General features: G+C 34.7%; 1 protein-coding gene across 5 annotated transcripts in view; it reads left to right on the forward strand.

Moving 5' to 3' along the window:
- STEAP2 (STEAP2 metalloreductase) overlaps window positions 1-15,705 on the forward strand; it is a 31,651-nt gene that overhangs the window by 10,463 nt on the left and 5,483 nt on the right. For 3 of the 5 annotated variants that reach the window (XM_008962055.5, XM_034964395.3, XM_055114660.2), the window contains 4 exons: window positions 2,851-3,375; window positions 4,770-5,297; window positions 7,673-7,837; window positions 10,131-15,412. In XM_008962055.5, the coding sequence (XP_008960303.1) occupies window positions 2,884-3,375; window positions 4,770-5,297; window positions 7,673-7,837; window positions 10,131-10,418 (1,473 nt within the window). In that variant the 5' untranslated portion in view covers window positions 2,851-2,883 and the 3' untranslated portion in view covers window positions 10,419-15,412. Of the gene's footprint in view, window positions 1-2,850; window positions 3,376-4,769; window positions 5,298-7,672; window positions 7,838-10,130; window positions 15,413-15,705 lie in introns of those variants that run through there. The other 2 variants (XM_063606291.1, XM_063606292.1) reach the window with 2 other exon arrangements.

Genomic DNA, 15,705 nt, shown 5'->3' on the forward strand with positions numbered 1-15,705 from the left:
TTTTCCTACCCTGGTACCTCTGACTCCTGCCTGCCTTTCTGGGTGCATGGACCACACCAAGGGAGTGGTCTATCTTGAAAGGTGTGAAATGAAACATGTAATTGATTTAAAAATAGTAAACGTTCTTCTTTCCCAGGATCAGTTGCTCCTAGGTAACTCTGAGGAGCAATGAAATGACCAAAGAAAAAGGAATAATATACTACTTTGAGTACAACTGTAGTTGTTACACCTTGATACTTATAACCCCCCAAAAACACCCTTTCCTAAACTCCTTACATGCACCTAAATAACACATGTCTTAGCTGGACAACTACCTGGCTTCTTTATTTTCTGTCTTTATGTCCTTGGATAAATTAATTATCTTCTGCAGGTCTCAGTTTCCTCATCTGCAAAGTGGGTATGACAGTATTAGCACCTGTCTCTTAGGGTGGTTGTGGGGATTCAATCAGTTAATACATAAAAACCACAAGAGAGCTGAAATACATTATGTCCTATATAAGCATTAAGTAATATTACTATAATTATTGTCTTTCTAAAGTTTAACATACTGATGTATTTGGAGTTACTGGATGTGACTCATTTCTAGGGTAAAAAGTTGAATTTTCCTGGCTGTAGTCATTTCAAATTTCATTTAGTAAAAACCCCAACTTTTTTTTGAAACATTCCACCTGTGCCTGTAAAGTCCATTAAATCCTCTGAAATGGTCCACATCTGCTATGAGCATAGAAGAAATTGTGCAATGAGGGTAGAATGGAAGAGTATTTTTCTTTCAGACCCAATTTCGACACTAATTCATGGCAACCTGATTTGTATTCTTGAGCAAATTATTCCAAATATGAACATTTCAGATGCTAGTCTCTCAACTAAAAAATAATTTGAGAGATTTTTCCAGGAAGAATAACTGTGTCATAGTTTATGCAGCCAACAAATGAAAGGGTGTCATGCTGCGGTCCAAAGGGCGTGGGTGGATGAGCAGAAAGAATACTCGAAGGGCTGTAGGCAGGTGAAAGATGATTTTATTCAACAGCAGCTCTGATCAACAACTTTCTCACACTGTCCATCCTGTCTCAGCTGCTTAGTCTTGTGGCTCCCACACACACAGCTCCCTTGCCTTCAGGGTCAGCAGCTTAACTATTTCTCTCTCTGGGCATGGGCAAGCCAAGCTGGGTCCTGGCTCCCCCATCTGTCTGCAAAGACAGACAGCTCTGACTCTCTGTCTCTGAGCACAAGAGTGCCTCTACAGTGTCAGCAGGGCAATTATACCTTTTACAGACAATAGTGGCTTAGAGCCAAGTGATGAGTTTTCCCTATGTTATAGCGATGGTGGTGAGCTTCTGTTATGTCTACATGGCTATGATAACAAGTAACAAGTGAAGTTATATGCTTGCGCTCTGAACTCACTCACTCTGGATGTTTACCTCTGCCTGTCCTTGACCAAAGCACAGCCATGTTCTTTACAAAGGGGAAGAAAAAGATTTCATACATATTATATAATTTAAGATCATAAACATGTTACTAATCCTTTTTCCATAGGTAAGCTATCTTTCTCAATGATACATTGTAAGATATAGGGTGAATGATAGAAGTCCATGGTATTTACTCTTTTGTTATATTTTGATGCCTATTTTTATTAAGATATTATTTAAGTGCCAGGATTCATTGTTAGCTAATTTGTCTAGCTCTCATTTAATGATAAAATCACTAGCTACTGAAGTATATAGGGAACTTTATAACCTCTACCCCAAATGACTTTAGACAGTTTTGGTTTAAATGGCTTTTTAAAAAATGGTTTTTCTTTCTTCTCTTGTCTTGTGAGCCATCACTTAGTATCACAGTCCTCTCTGCCTCCAGCAGCATTTGTGATTTGCTGCCTCTGATCTGCTCAAAAGCTGGGTAATCATACTTGTTACAAGTGTGTTTTTCAAAAAAGTTCCGAGTGAAAACCTCAGTCCCTTTTTTCATGTGCTCTAGTGAGGTAGGAGGCAGAACTTGAATCCAGAGGCAAGGTTCAGACACTGGACCAAACTGAGGTCAGGGCAGAAGCACCTCCCCATAAGACATGCCCATCAGTGTGCCATGTCAGTTCACTATTGCCATGGCAACACCTAGAAGTTACCACCCCTTTCCATGGCAACAGCCCAACAACCCAGAAATTACCACCCTCATCCTAGAAATTTCTGCATAAATCACCCCTTAATTTGCATATAAATCAAGTAGGTTTAAATATGACTGCAGAGCTGCCACTGAGCTGCTACTCTAGGCACACTGCCTACGGGGTAGGCCTGCTCTGCAAGGAGCAGTACCTCTGCTGTTGCTGTAAACTGTTGCTTCAATAAAGGTTGCTGTTTAACACCACCAGCTCGCCCTTGAATTCTTTCCCATGCAAAGCCAAGTAGTCTCCTGGGCTAAGCCCCCATTTGGGGGCTTTCCTGTCCTGCATCACTAGTGCCTTGCTGCTCAAAGAGGGGTCCTCAGACCAGCATTGGTATTGCTTTCATTAGAAATGCAGAATGTTGAGCCTCCCTCCAGAACTACTCAATCAGAATCTACATTTTAACGAGATTCTGAAGTGATCTGTGTGCACATTAAAATTTGAGAAGCCCCACTTTAGCACCTCACCTTTGTGACAGTTAATTTTCCTACTGAGATGCTTTTTTAAAAGCCAAAAGATTTATGAAGAGAAACCAGAATAGTGATCCTTTTTTAGCTTACAAATTGTGTCTTACTGTGCTGTATGTTAAAGTGTGGTGAAATATTTTACCTCTAGAAAGACAGGAGATTACAATGTCTAGAAGTGTTTTAATGTTCAGTAATAGGTAACTCATGACCATTTTATTTTCTCTCCCCTAGGATATTCTTGGTGATCTTGGAAGTGTCCGTATCATGGAATCAATCTCTATGATGGGAAGCCCTAAGAGCCTTAGTGAAACTTTTTTACCTAATGGCATAAACGGTATCAAAGATGCAAGGAAGGTCACTGTAGGTGTGATTGGAAGTGGAGATTTTGCCAAATCCTTGACCATTCGACTTATTAGATGTGGCTATCATGTGGTCATAGGAAGTAGAAATCCTAAGTTTGCTTCTGAATTTTTTCCTCATGTGGTAGATGTCACTCATCATGAAGATGCTCTCACAAAAACAAATATAATATTTGTTGCTATACACAGAGAACATTATACCTCCCTGTGGGACCTGAGACATCTGCTTGTGGGTAAAATCCTGATTGATGTGAGCAATAACATGAGGATAAACCAGTACCCAGAATCCAATGCTGAATATTTGGCTTCATTATTCCCAGATTCTTTGATTGTCAAAGGATTTAATGTTATCTCAGCTTGGGCACTTCAGTTAGGACCTAAGGATGCCAGCCGGCAGGTATGTATTTTACATTTTTATTCTTATGTATCTGGTATTTTGTAGTTAAACAACTAAGCAAATATCAAACATTTTAATACCAAACTCTGACACTTTCCAATGATTATCATTTGAAAATTAATTATGAGCACCTGAAGATTAATGTCCTGACCTTGTAAGGGCACATTCCCATTCCCAAAATGATGTGGAAAACTGGGAAAATAACGTGAACGTCATCCAGTTCAACTTGAGAATAAAGCAGATGGGGCACTCTGTCAACACCATTGTGGAACGAGCTTTTATAAGTAAACACATAAAATATGTTTTAAAAATCTTTTAAATGTGCTTATGCATTACAATTAAGCATGATTATAAAACACTTTTATTGTTTTTGTCCATAAAGACAGTTGATTAGATTCCTTAGAAAATAAGTTTCAGTATTATATCATTGTATGCTGTATATCAGAGTCATGATAACCATTTACTTTCCAGTCTTTATTTTAATGACTGGTAAAAGAACATATGCTCTTCTACAGGCTATTTCTGAATCCTTTTTTCTCTTTTGCATATCCACCAAAGTTTAGCAGTGGATATAGAATAAGCAAATTAGAACCAGGACCTGTGAGACAAACCTGAATTTAATAATATGCCCATATTTATACCAATTTTAAATTTTTAACAGAAAAAAATGTGGAACAGTGATTAAATTCAAAATGAGCTACAGAAATAGTCTAAATTTGTATTATGTAGCATTTGTGCCTTTATTTTGAGTGTTTGGTTTATTTTTAGACTTATTATACCGTATTATAATTTATACAAAATTTTTTCCAAATGGGTTTTTAAAAAAGTTTATTCCACCATTGTCACAACTGTAATAAATTTAGAATACTTTTTTCTTATTTGTGTTATAAAAGGACCTCTATTTTAAAAGTTCATAAATGATTATATAATATTCATTCAAATAGGATTTGTCATTCATCTGGCTAATGTTATCCAAGATTAATAATCCAAAGAGTGTTATATTGTCACCATTATGGAAATAGAAACATGCAAATATTTCTATGTGGTCTATTTTAGAGTCCTTATACAAACATCTTCAGGGATATATTTAGGAATTTGTTTTCCCCAAACATTACTTGGAGACTCTATAGCAATATTTTTCTAGCCCTGAATGAGGTGGCCTACCCATTAGTAATAGTAGCTCACTCCAGTAATGAACTTGGTGCTCAATAAATACTTGTTGTTGTAGGCTTTCAAACTATTGAAATCTGTTAGATACTATAATATAGCTGAAAATTCAACAAGTATTTATTCCTCAAGGTCATCACAGGTGATGCTCCGTAAGTGGAGCATGCGATTGCTACCATTTTTATAAACAACAATGGTAATGCTGAGTCTTTTTGTTTTTTCCACAGGTTTATATATGCAGCAACAATATTCAAGCCCGACAACAGGTTATTGAACTTGCCCGCCAGTTGAATTTCATTCCCATTGACTTGGGATCCTTATCATCAGCCAGAGAGATTGAAAATTTACCCCTACGACTCTTTACTCTCTGGAGAGGGCCAGTGGTGGTAGCTATAAGCTTGGCCACATTTTTTTTCCTTTATTCCTTTGTCAGAGATGTGATTCATCCATATGCTAGAAACCAACAGAGTGACTTTTACAAAATTCCTATAGAGATTGTGAATAAAACCTTACCTATAGTTGCCATTACTTTGCTCTCTCTAGTATACCTCGCAGGTCTTCTGGCAGCTGCTTATCAACTTTATTACGGCACCAAGTATAGGAGATTTCCACCTTGGTTGGAAACCTGGTTACAGTGTAGAAAACAGCTTGGATTACTAAGTTTTTTCTTCGCTGTGGTCCATGTTGCCTACAGCCTCTGCTTACCGATGAGAAGGTCAGAGAGATATTTGTTTCTCAACATGGCTTATCAGCAGGTACTGAATGTGCTTGTTATTTATCTGATGCTAGTAAAATACTTTTTATTAGTATAAATTGTAAAACATAAAATTTTACATGCCCTGTAATGGAAATTTGATTTTGATATACTGCGGGAGGGGAAAGAATTGTTCTTTAAACAATGTTTTTGCAAAATAATTATGTGGCTAATTCAAAATTATTTAAGTAAAGGCTGCTACCATCCTTTTCCATACAGAATAAAAGCAGAAAATAGAGGGTTGGGTTCTCCCCCTTTTTCAATGTTATAATCGCAATGAGTGCTTTCAGTATTCAACAATTCATTATTTTAATGTTTTATAATTGGCTGTGCTCCACAAAATGATGAGGCAACTCTCAGTAAATATATACAATAAAATTAGAACCAGTAAAAATACAAAACAGAACAGGAAGACAAGATCAGGAGAAAAAAGTCGAATACACCTCTGCTAAGAGTGTCTACACAGCTTCTCTTTTGGCTTTGAGATTTTCAATACAATGAGAAGGGAGACCCTATTATTTACAAAGCTCTTGTTATCAAAAACCAGAAAAGATAATAGTTCCACGGGTGAAGATTTTCTAGCACTTAGCTCTAAAAAAATAATCTCAGGGAGCACTTCATGGAAGGGGTTTGATTATGAGGTAGACTATGGTTTTCCTCCATAATTCCCAATCCACAAATGTAATTTAAGGGGTTTCCCTGAAGCTGTTTGGTGTAGCATTTCTCAATGAAAGCCAAGAACATTGCACCAAAACAAATGTGTAAAAGCATCTGCATTTTGTAAGGATCGAAGGCATCATAGTCCAAGTATGTGGCATCTAGTACTTAAGCTTGTTTCAACAATAAAACCTAAAATAATATTTTTCTAATTAGTAGATTGATAACCTTTAAACCATTCACTCTCTGAAAAAAAACAACTTCTCTTAATGGGATACTAAGGCTTTTATTGTTGCTCAGTCGGCTCCCTTATCTCCTTCCAGTCATTTGGCCAGATCTCACCTTCTCAGCGAGTCCTATGCTGGATACCATCTTAAATGCCGCTGCCTCTGCCCCAACCAGTATTCCCAATCCTTCTGACTTACCCTGCTCTACCTTTCTTTTTTTAATAACACTTACCATCTTCTAACACACTTGATTTCCATGTTAAAAATACATTTACCAGTGTCTGCCTTCCCCCAACAGAAAGTAAGTTCATGAGAAGAGGGATCTTTGTCTATCTTTTTCACTGATACATACCCAGTGCCTAGATCTGAGCCTAGACATTGTGGACACTCAAACAGCCCATTTGTGGATGAATGAATGAACTGGGAGAGCAGGTAGATTCAGGTTGTAGTCTCCGAGTACACTGGGTAGTGCTGTTTTTCTGTATTGTATAGATATCAAATAAGAAGATGGTAAGAACTCTGTGGCCTCTTTCAAGATGATGGTATGATTGCCTTAGGGAACTAATAGCTAAGAAGCAGCTTTTCGATGTTGTTAAATTTCAAGTATGTTTTGTTAACTGGAATTGGACAAAGTTAAACTGTTGTTAAGTTAGAATCTGTTTTCCATTAATAGATACTTACTTAAATCAAAAACTTCAGCTGAAGGAGTCCAATACTTGATTTATACTCTAATTATATTCTGAATGTAAATAGAACTTCTAAAGGTAGTCCCTACACAAAATACCACAAATTCAGAGTTAACTGTCTGACTTGACTATATACACATTATCAATGTAAGGAAAAGACATTTGGAAAAAATACTGCATATAAATGACACAATTGGATAGTTGGGGATCATATTAAATGAGGCAGTTCAAGTGGATAAATGAGCTCCATTGGCCTTTATAGCTAGGGAAATCACAGCTTTCTAGGAAGAGAAGATGAGAAGAAAGATAAAACAGATATATTATTCATGTGATGGAAGAAGATACTGACATAGTTTAGAAATTCCCTGACTGGATCCAAGTTGAACTAAGGCCAGACTATATCCCAGATATTCAACCAAGTTTAAACCAGCTTGTAATAGTACTTCAAAACTAAGTTTAACTGTCAGTAACTTCTTTTGTGTCACCCTAGAACCAACTACTAGGTATTTTATGGTGTTGGACTCCAGAGTCCCTGTAATGATGATGGCAAAGCTTTGCCCCTCTATTCTAGCACGTATACAAGGAAAGAGAAAGTTTTGTCCTCCTTTTGTTTAATTCTCTTTTCCCTTACACCTGGAGCAGTATCATCCAGTAACAGGTTCTCTGTAATGGTTTGTTAGACTGAATTAGTACAACTTAAATATGTCCATATATGACCAGGTTCTTCTTATGCCAAGAGTGAACTCTGTGCTGAATCAGTTAATGTTCTACTAAATAAAGGAAATTCACATTGGCTTTCTTGTTAGGTTCATGCAAATATTGAAAACTCTTGGAATGAGGAAGAAGTTTGGAGAATTGAAATGTATATCTCCTTTGGCATAATGAGCCTTGGCTTACTTTCCCTCCTGGCAGTCACTTCTATCCCTTCAGTGAGCAATGCTTTAAACTGGAGAGAATTCAGTTTTATTCAGGTATGTGGGGTTTTGTTTGGTGAAGGATTGTGCAGGATAGGATTTCCTTGTTAAGAACAACTGCATTTTAAATATGTTCCTTATTAAAAGGGTGCCTTTGAGGCTGTATTTATGCATCTAGATACATTATGCTGGAAGCCAGCTTAGGATTGCTCTGGTTAAATAAGTGAAAGACCAGTCAGTATATGATTGTACTGGAAGACTTTGACAGCACTGCCTTCCAGTATACTATGTTAAGAATGAAAAAGTTATCTTAAAAGAGAAAAAAAAAATGAAAGTTGGGAAGGATGAGCTTAGATCAAATTTAATGTTGAAAGTCAATTTATTATTAGCCAAGTGAATGAAAAATTATTTTACGTTTTGAGTCATCTTGATTTGTCCAGAAAAATCTTATTAATTTGAACTCAAGTGGGGATGTCAATCTGAATATTTTAAAGAAATGTGTGTATATATACACACACATACAAACACAAGCAGTGGCAAACTAGGTAACTAGAGTAATGGATTATAACATGCAACCAGCCTTAAGAATTTTGTTAGTATACCAGTAGTATACTAATATGTATGGATGTCTGTAAAGGGATTTCAAACCACCATTGTATTCTTTAATAAGTTAAACATTCACCCTCTCCAATAATATCTAAATAATAAGGTTGCATATTTTAAAAATATATAACTGAAACATAGACCCTTCCTATATTTTCACAAAATCTGTACTGGTTGTATCCAAATGGTTTACAGCATAGTAGACAGATTCATGTCCTTTGGTGGTACACTTAAGTTTTGTTTCATTTCATTGCTTATTTGCTTGTTTTTTTTTTAAGGTCCTGTAAAAATCTCATTCAAAGCAGGGCCAAAATGCTTATCTGAATTTATTTTTCCTTTTTGAAGAAAAGGGAGAGTACTTTCCCAACAGCTAGTTTAATCATACCCGAAAAGAAATAGAAGGTTCTAGACAGATGCAAATTATCATTATAAATTTAGATGAGTAATTGCAAATATTTTGCCTGCTGGAGGGTTGATATTTTCCAGTAAAGTTAGACATTACATCACTATACTGATGTAATATTACTTTTATATAACAGACTATTCTTCAAAGTAAGCAGTCTTAAACATAATAATTTAGCGAACTAAAGAATGATGAGCTTTTAGAATTTAAACTGTAAAGTGCCTAACTGAAGTATTCTTAATAAACTCTATATTTTAATTGTTGTTTATATTAATACTGCAGGATTTTTCATATTTGCCTATTAACCAGTGTGTATATATGTGTGTGTGCCCATGAGGATGCTCATTAATTTTAATTTAATTAATTTTAATAATTTTAAATTAGTTTATTTAATTTTATCATATGTCTGTTTATGTATTAACAGTGATGTGTCACCTAACAATAGGGAACGTTCTGAGCAATGAGTCGTTAGGCAGTTTTATCATGTGAACATCATAGAGCATATTTATACAAACCATGACCTATTGCTCCCAGGCTACAAACCTGTACAGCATGTTACTGTACTGAATACTACAGGCACTTGTAACACAATGGTAAATATTTGTGTATCTAAACATATCTAAACATAGAAAAGGTACAGTAAAAATAAGGCATATAATCTTATGGGACCACCGTTGTATATGCAGTCCATAGTTGACCAAAATGCCCTTATGTGGTACATGACTATATTTATGTGTATGTGTATACACACACACATACATACACATTTCTTTAATACACAACTGGTGGGAATGTGAATAATTTTTATAAAGAAGAGTTTAGCAGTATGTATCAGTACCCTTAAGGAAAAGCTAGATGTTTTGACCAATAATCCTACTATTAGAAACCAGTCCTAAGAAAATAAATCAAAATATGGAAAATGGCCTAACATGACATTTATAGTTGAGGAAAGTTGGAAACAGTAAATTATCAACAAAAAGGAATGGTTTAATAAATTATGCACATCCATTCAATAGAATATTATACAGTATTAATGTCATTTTCATATTTAATGACATGAGGAAAATGTTCTGGATAAAATAAATGAAGTAGTAAGAATATTAAACTGTATGCAGTAGGGCCTTATTTGTGTAACATAAGGTGTGCATATAAATAATAAGTATATATGCATATATAAAAATATTAACATTATTTAATTCAGTAGAGGACAAAGGTTAACTTGATAATTTAAGACAAAATAGTTTTATCAAAATATAAACATGGTGTATCTTGATAGTTTAATTTATGAGTTTCAGTCATTTGTTTCTTATTCTTTGTTTCTTTTCCTTCCTCTCCTGGCCCAAGTCTACACTTGGATATGTCGCTCTGCTCATAAGTACTTTCCATGTTTTAATTTATGGATGGAAACGAGCTTTTGAAGAAGAGTACTACAGATTTTATACACCACCAAACTTTGTTCTTGCTCTTGTTTTGCCCTCAATTGTAATTCTGGGTAAGATTATTTTATTCCTTCCATGTATAAGCCGAAAGCTAAAACGAATTAAAAAAGGCTGGGAAAAGAGCCAATTTCTGGAAGAAGGCATTGGAGGAACAATTCCTCATGTCTCCCCAGAGAGGGTCACAGTAATGTGATGATAAATGGTGTTCACAGCTGCCATATAAAGTTCTACTCATGCCATTATTTTTATGACTTCTACGTTCAGTTACAAGTATGCTGTCAAATTATCGTGGGTTGAAACTTGTTAAATGAGATTTCAACTGACTTAGTGATAGAGTTTTCTTCAAGTTAATTTTCACAAATGTCATGTTTGCCAATATGAATTTTTCTAGTCAACATATTATTGTAATTTAGGTATGTTTTGTTTTGTTTTGCACAACTGTAACCCTGTTGTTACTTTATATTTCATAATCAGGCAAAAATACTTACAGTTAATAATATAGATATAATGTTAAAAACAATTTGCAAACCAGCAGAATTTTAAGCTTTTAAAATAATTCAATGGATATACATTTTTTTCTGAAGATTAAGATTTTAATTATTCAACTTAAAAAGTAGAAATGCATTATTATACATTTTTTTAAGAAAGGACACATCATGTTAACATCTAGGTAAGGCTGCATGATAGCATTCCTATATTTCTCTCATAAAATAGGATTTGAAGGATGAAATTAATTGTATGAAGCAATGTGATTATATGAAGAGACACAAATTAAAAAGACAAATTAAACCTGATATTATATTTAAAATATATTCGAGACATGAAATACATACTGATAATACATACCTCATGAAAGATTTTATTCTTTATTGTGTTACAGAGCAGTTTCATTTTCATATTAATATACTGATCAGGAAGAGGATTCAGTAACATTTGGCCTCCAAAACTGCTATCTCTAATACGATACCAATCCTAGGAACTGTATACTAGTTCCTACTTAGAACAACAGTATCAAGTTTGCGCACAAGTAATCTGTCAGCTGACCTTTGTCGCACCTTAACCAGTCACCACTTGCTATGGTATAGGATTATACTGATGTTCTTTGAGGGCTTCTGATGTGCTAGGCATGGTTCTAAGTACTTTACTTGTATTATCCCATTTAATACTTAGAACAACCCTGTGAGATAAGTAGTTATTATCCTCATTTTACACATGAGGGACCGAAGGATAGAAAAGTTCTTTTTCAAAGGTCATGCAGTTAATAAATGGCAGAGTGAGCATTCAAGTCCAGGTAGTCATATTCCAGAGGCCACGGTTTTAACCACGAGGCTCTAGACTCCTGCCGCGCCCCTATGCATTATGTTCACAATGCCAATCTAGATGCTTCCTCTTTTGTATAAAGTCACTGACGTTCTTTAGAGTGGGTTGGGTGCATCCAAAAATGTACAAAAATTTTATTATAATAAACTTATTACTGCTTGTAGGGTAATTCACAGTTACTTACCCTATTCTTGCTTGGAACATGAGCCTGGAGACCCATGGCAGTCCATATGCCTCCCTATGCAGTGAAGGGCCCTAGCAGTGTTAACAAATTGCTGAGATCCCATGGAGTCTTTCAAAAATCTCTGTAGAGTTGGTCTTCTCCTTTTCTCTTCCTGAGAAGTTCTCCTGCCTGCATAACCATTCATTAGGGAGCACTTTACAAGCATGAAGGATATTAGGGTAAGTGGCTAATTATAAATCTACTCTAGAGACATATAATCATACAGATTATTCATAAAATTTTTCAGTGCTGTCCTTCCACATTTAATTGCATTTTGCTCAAACTGTAGAATGCCCTACATTCCCCCCACCCCAACTTGCTATTTCCTTATTAAAATAGAAAATTATAGGCAAGATACAAGTATATGCATTCCTCTTCCTGAAATTATAACATTTCTAAACTTACCCACATAGGTACTACTGAATCCAACTGCCAACAATAAAAAGACTTTTATTTAGTAGAGGCTACCTTTCCCACCAGTGACTCTTTTTCTACAACTGCCTTGTCAGTTTAGTAATTCACTTATGATTTTCTAATGTTCTCTTGGTGAATTTTATTATCTTGTACCGTCCTTTTTTTTTTTTAAAGACAGAGTCTTGCTCTGTCACCCAGGCTGGAGTGCAGTAGCATGATCTCGGCTCACTGCAAGCTCTGCCTCCCGGGTTCACGCCATTCTCCTGCCTCAGCCTCCCGAGTAGCTGGGACTACAGGTGCCCGCCACCATGCCCGGCTGATTTCTTTTTGTATTTTTAGTAGAGACGGAGTTTCACCGTGTTAGCCAGGATGGTCTCGATCTCCTGACCTCGTGATCTGCCCGCCTTGGCCTCCCAAAGTGCTGGGATTACAGGTGTGAGCTACCGCGCCTGGCCTATTATCTTGTACTTTCTAACTGAGCCCTCTATTTTCTTTATTTTAATAATATTTCTCCCCACTTGAGAATCACTTGTTAGTTCTTGGTAGGAATTCAGTTGGGCAATGATAACTTTTATGGGCAAAAACATTCTATTATAGTGAACTAATGAAAATAACAGCGTATTTTCAATATTTTCTTATTCCTTAAATTCCACTCTTTTAACACTATGCTTAATCACTTAATGTGAAAATGAAATGAAATATTCCTAAAAGTTAAATGACTATTAAAGCATATATTGTTGCATGTATATATTAAGTAGCCAATACTCTAAATAAAAATACCACTGTTACAGATAAATGGGGCCTTTAAAAATATGAAAAACAAACTTGTGAAAATGTATAAAAGATGCATCTGTTGTTTCAAATGGCACTATCTTCTTTTCAGTACTACAAAAACAGAATAATTTTGAAGTTTTAGAATAAATGTAATATATTTACTATAATTCTAAATGTTTAAATGCTTTTCTAAAAATGCAAAACTATGATGTTTAGTTGCTTTATTTTACTTCTATGTGATTATTTTTCTTAATTGTTATTTTTTATAATCATTATTTTTCTGAACCATTCTTCTGGCCTCAGAAGTAGGACTGAATTCTACTATTGCTAGGTGTGAGAAAGTGGTGGTGAGAACCTTAGAGCAGTGGAGATTTGCTACCTGGTCTGTGTTTTGAGAAGTGCCCCTTAGAAAATTAAAAGAATGTAGAAAAGATACTCAGTCTTAATCCTATGCAAAAAAAAAATCAAGTAATTGTTTTCCTATGAGGAAAATAACCATGAGCTGTATCATGCTACTTAGCTTTTATGTAAATATTTCTTATGTCTCCTCTATTAAGAATATTTAAAATCATATTTAAATATGAATCTATTCATGCTAACATTATTTTTCAAAACATACATGGAAATTTAGCCCAGATTGTCTACATATAAGGTTTTTATTTGAATTGTAAAATATTTAAAAGTATGAATAAAATATATTTATAGGTATTTATCAGAGATGATTATTTTGTGCTACATACAGGTTGGCTAATGAGCTCTAGTGTTAAACTACCTGATTAATTTCTTATAAAGCAGCATAACCTTGGCTTGACTAAGGAATTCTACTTTGAAAAATTAATCTGATAATAGTAACAAGGTATATTATACTTTCATTACAATCAAATTATAGAAATTACTTGTGTAAAAGGGCTTCAAGAATATATCCAGTTTTTAAATATTTTAATATATCTCCTATCTGATAACTTAATTCTTCTAAATTACCACTTGCCATTAAGCTATTTCATAATAAATTCTGTACAGAGTTTCCCCCCAAAAAAGAGATTTATTTATGAAATATTTAAAGTTTCTAATGTGGTATTTTAAATAAAGTATCATAAATGTAATAAGTAAATATTTATTTAGGAATACTGTGAACACTGAACTAATTATTCCTGTGTCAGTCTATGAAATCCCTGTTTTGAAATAAGTAAACAGCCTAAAATGTGTTGAAATTATTTTGTAAATCCATGACTTAAAACAAGATACATACATAGTATAACACACCTCACAGTGTTAAGATTTATATTGTGAAATGAGACGCCCTACCTTCAATTGTTCATCAGTGGGTAAAACAAATTCTGATGTACATTCAGGACAAATGATTAGCCCTAAATGAAACTGTAATAATTTCAGTGGAAACTCAATCTGTTTTTACCTTTAAACAGTGAATTTTACATGAATGAATGGGTTCTTCACTTTTTTTTTAGTATGAGAAAATTATACAGTGCTTAATTTTCAGAGATTCTTTCCATATGATACTAAAAAATGTTTTGTTCAGCCTAACATACTGAGTTTTTTTTAACTTTCTAAATTATTGAATTTCCATCATGCATTCATCCAAAATTAAGGCAGACTGTTTGGATTCTTCCAGTGGCCAGATGAGCTAAATTAAATCACAAAAGCAGATGCTTTTGTATGATCTCCAAATTGCCAACTTTAAGGAAATATTCTCTTGAAATTGTCTTTAAAGATCTTTTGCAGCTTTGCAGATACCCAGACTGAGCTGGAACTGGAATTTGTCTTCCTATTGACTCTACTTCTTTAAAAGCTGCTGCCCATTACATTCCTCAGCTGTCCTTGCAGTTAGGTGTACATGTGACTGAGTGTTGGCCAGTGAGATGAAGTCTCCTCAAAGGAAGGCAGCATGTGTCCTTTTTCATCCCTTCATCTTGCTGCTGGGATTGTGGATATAACAGGAGCCCTGGCAGCTGTCTCCAGAGGATCAAAGCCACACCCGAAGAGTAAGGCAGATTAGAGACCAGAAAGACCTTGACTACTTCCCTACTTCCACTGCTTTTTCCTGCGTTTAAGCCATTGTAAATCTGGGTGTGTTACATGAAGTGAAAATTAATTCTTTCTGCCCTTCAGTTCTTTATCCTGATACCATTTAACACTGTCTGAATTAACTAGACTGCAATAATTCTTTCTTTTGAAAGCTTTTAAAGGATAATGTGCAATTCACATTAAAATTGATTTTCCATTGTCAATTAGTTATACTCATTTTCCTGCCTTGATCTTTCATTAGATATTTTGTATCTGCTTGGAATATATTATCTTCTTTTTAACTGTGTAATTGGTAATTACTAAAACTCTGTAATCTCCAAAATATTGCTATCAAATTACACACCATGTTTTCTATCATTCTCATAGATCTGCCTTATAAACATTTAAATAAAAAGTACTATTTAATGCTTTAACTTCTGTTTTGAAATGTTGTATACACGTGGATTTTTTTCTCACTGAATAATAATTCTAGTATTTGATGGAGGCCTTCTAATACTTTTCTGAGTTATTTCTTTTCAGAAGCATCCAGAAAGCAATACATGTGATAGTTATGGAGGGGTTTTGTTTGTTTTTACTAAAATAGTCATTTAGAAAAACCTCCATTTACATTTATTTTATTACATTATTTCATTTTACTAGCATTCATTAAGCATCTTTAAATCAGAACACACACAATATTCAAGCTATTCTGTAAACTCCCCGTAGC

This window comes from Pan paniscus, chromosome 6, assembly GCF_029289425.2.
Source record: "Pan paniscus chromosome 6, NHGRI_mPanPan1-v2.0_pri, whole genome shotgun sequence".
In the NCBI taxonomy this organism is placed as follows: Eukaryota; Metazoa; Chordata; class Mammalia; order Primates; family Hominidae; genus Pan; species Pan paniscus.